Source organism: Loa loa (genome assembly GCF_000183805.2).
Source record: "Loa loa unplaced genomic scaffold supercont3.858, whole genome shotgun sequence".
Classification (NCBI taxonomy): domain Eukaryota; kingdom Metazoa; phylum Nematoda; class Chromadorea; order Rhabditida; family Onchocercidae; genus Loa; species Loa loa.
In genome coordinates, this window is record NW_018109038.1 from 1 (window position 1) to 3076 (window position 3076).

Here is a 3076-nt window from a genome sequence, read left to right on the forward strand (position 1 = left end):
CAGAATAACGATGACGTCCTACCAAGGTTATTCTCCGAGCTGACCTCTTCACGTCTCCCCACCCCTAAATGTCCCTTCCCCTCATGGGGAGCTGACGTCATCCTCGCAACACTGACCAACCGCCCGGTCTGAAATTTGATGTCCCATACTAATCAATGTATGCAATTTAGCACGTAACACGCACACCGCAAATTTGAAATTATTATGCGTCATAAGTTTTGGTATAATAAAGTGCATGCAGCGAATGAGGAAGACAGTAAAATTTTTTACCTATTCTATAAGAGATATGTGTAAAGGAGGAGATGTAGAGACCATCTCGACATACAACTGATGCTGTAGGAAAAATTGAAAGTAAAAGAGTTTGATTTGGAAGGGTTTGTTCTTAGGCACAGACGAATATTCTGAGAATGTATTCTTCGTTCGGTTCAGGAGGAAGTTATTTATTCGCAGAAGGTAGTAGATTGTAATTACGCAGAGGATAGTAGTAATATATTTATCGAAGAGAGTAGAGGATACAATGTACGGTGCAGTCCTTGGTTGAGTGTTTGAAAAGGAAAATGATCTTCCAGTTATAGCCTTGGGTATATATACAATTTTAATTAACACTAAGCATATTTAGGGGGTATGGCTTATAACAAACATTACATTAGATTTTCCTTTGGATAAAGAAAAACTGTCAAAATTCGATTACAACAAAAGGCTCTGTTTGCAACATCAAGCATTGCAATTAAAATCGGCTCATAGATAAAGAAATTTAACTTATGAGTATGCTTTGTTTTATAAAAAAAAGAAAAGGATGTGAACTTAGATAAAGATAACAAAGAAAAACGCATGAGACAATGAATTTGAGGAATGTAAAATTGGTTGAATGATTCATGACATTGTTACAATTTGTGTGATTAATTTGTACATTAGTTTATTTAATAATTTTATTTGGAGCTTCGCGATATTCGAAATTCGATATTCGAAATTTCGAAATTACACGTTAATTTGTGTTTTGTAATTCACAATGATTATGCAACGTTAATATTGTTTCTTTTATCTAATGGTTTAATTACCGAAGTTTGAGATAAAAGTAAAGAGAAATTTGCAATTCTATGTCACATTAAGCAGGATACTGTAAGAATACAAGAAAAATTTTCACTTTATGATGCTACGAACCAAGAAACTCAATCGGCGAAGTGTGGATTTGCGGTAAGTCAATTTGAACATCCCAAAACCCAACAAAAATGTCTGGATCTTTGCGTACGTCCATAGTACCTATACAAAAATTGAAGGTCCTTTCTGCCTCTTTAGTTGGTAGTACCTCAAACTTGGGTAATTAAACCTTTATTAATATGAATTGATTATTACAGAAACGAATTCAACAATTACAATATGAACAAAGAAGGGACCAAAGACCAAATGACGCCCGTTATCGTCTTCCCAACCAACCTGTTCACGTTTTTCGAAAATGATTTGGCGCTCAGGACTTTCTTCTTCCTCAAATTGGGCGATTCCTTGGATAATTTTGAGGTCAATGCTGAGGTCACTTCTGAGGTCACAAGAATTATTATTATAGAACATAAAACACTGGATGCACAATATTACTTTACATTGCACAGTATATCTATACATAGAATACATTATACCAGCAGTATCGAAATAATTATTGATTCACTGCTTCTCTTCGCGATTTCAGTGACACTCTCGAGCAGAGTGATTTATCTGGACCTTCTTATCCTCGGTCAGAAACCTCTAAAAGGATAGAGGTGTCCTACTGTTCTCACTAGCTCGTTTCCGTTCCTGACGCTCACGTTTAATCCGTTCAATTTTTAGCCGCTCAGTTTCTATTCTTTCACGTTCCAGACGTTCGCGTTCTAGGCGTTCTTTCTCAGCCTGCTTACGTACGACTAGCACATTCACGCTCTGCACGCTCACGATCCCTTTCACGTCGCTTCTCCTCCTGACGCTGAAGTTCCTTTATTTCCGCTTCTTGTTTCTCTCTAGCTAATCGCTCCTGCTCATGATGTAAATTCTCTAAACGTTCTTTTTCTAGACGTTCATTAAGCCGTCGTTGCATTTCTCGTTCTGCTTTCCGCTGCACCTCAGCTATGATTTCAGCTGCTCTTTCTTCTTTTCGACGAACCTCCCGATTTTATTCTTTAATTCGTTCTGCTTCGCGCATTAGCGCTTCTCGCCTTTGCATCTCAGTAATTCTTCCACTCTCAGGAGTTCGTGTTTTTCACGAGTAATACGTTCCTGCTCCTGGCGTTTGGCCTGAAGGCCTTCTGGGATTTTCCAGCTCCAAATAAACTCATCTTTAATATTATTCCATTCGATTCCCAACAGTTTGGTAGCGGTCTTTGTTATTTCTTGCTCACTGTTCACCTCAATGTCATAGTTCGCATGGAATTCTCTCAAGTGCATCTTGGCTTTCTTAAAAAGATCTTTTGCTTCCTGCGCCTTTCTGTTACTTTCTAACTCACTTTCTGCGGTTAATACAACATTATCAATACAGAGATTCTTTGCTACTTCTGCTGATAATTCAACGCTTTCTTCATTCAGTAGATGTCTAATGACAGCGGCCAGCAGAAAGGGTGATGACACCACGCCGAAGGGAACTCGCGTGAACCGGTAAGTAGCTAGGTTTTTTTGAGTCGCTCCCTTCGTCTTATCTTTCAGCCATAAAAACCTAGTGACATCTCTGTCTTCCTGTTTTAGGCTCACTTGCAAAAATACTTTCTCTACGTCGGCTATCACCAAGTAACGTTTTTGCCTGGTCCGTAATAGAATTCCTATTAATGATGGCATCATTACTGGACCCTTATAGAGATATTTATTTAATGATGGGCCTTTGTTCGTTTTTGCTGATGTGTCAAATACTACCCTAAACTTCGTGGTGGATTTCTGAGGTGTTATTACCGCCTGGTGGGTGTAGCGAATATTGTTCGGGTTCGTTTGAGAGGGTGATGTCGGAGACCACTATTGCCAGCTATGTAACGCGAGATGTCGTAGCGTTAAGTTGAATTGAGTTGATGCAAATACGATGAATTGAGTTGAGTTGTACACGCAGCAGATTGTAGACAATTTTATT

General features: G+C 38.7%; 1 protein-coding gene across 1 annotated transcript; it reads right to left on the bottom strand.

Annotated features, from left to right (window-relative positions):
* Positions 1-1886: 1886 nt before the first annotated feature.
* On the bottom strand, positions 1887-2062 carry LOAG_18999 (hypothetical protein; the record flags this gene model as incomplete). Its single annotated transcript, XM_020451658.1, has 1 exon — positions 1887-2062. A coding segment is annotated over one exon (174 nt), but the record flags the coding sequence as incomplete, so codon positions are not given.
* Positions 2063-3076: the final 1014 nt, after the last annotated feature.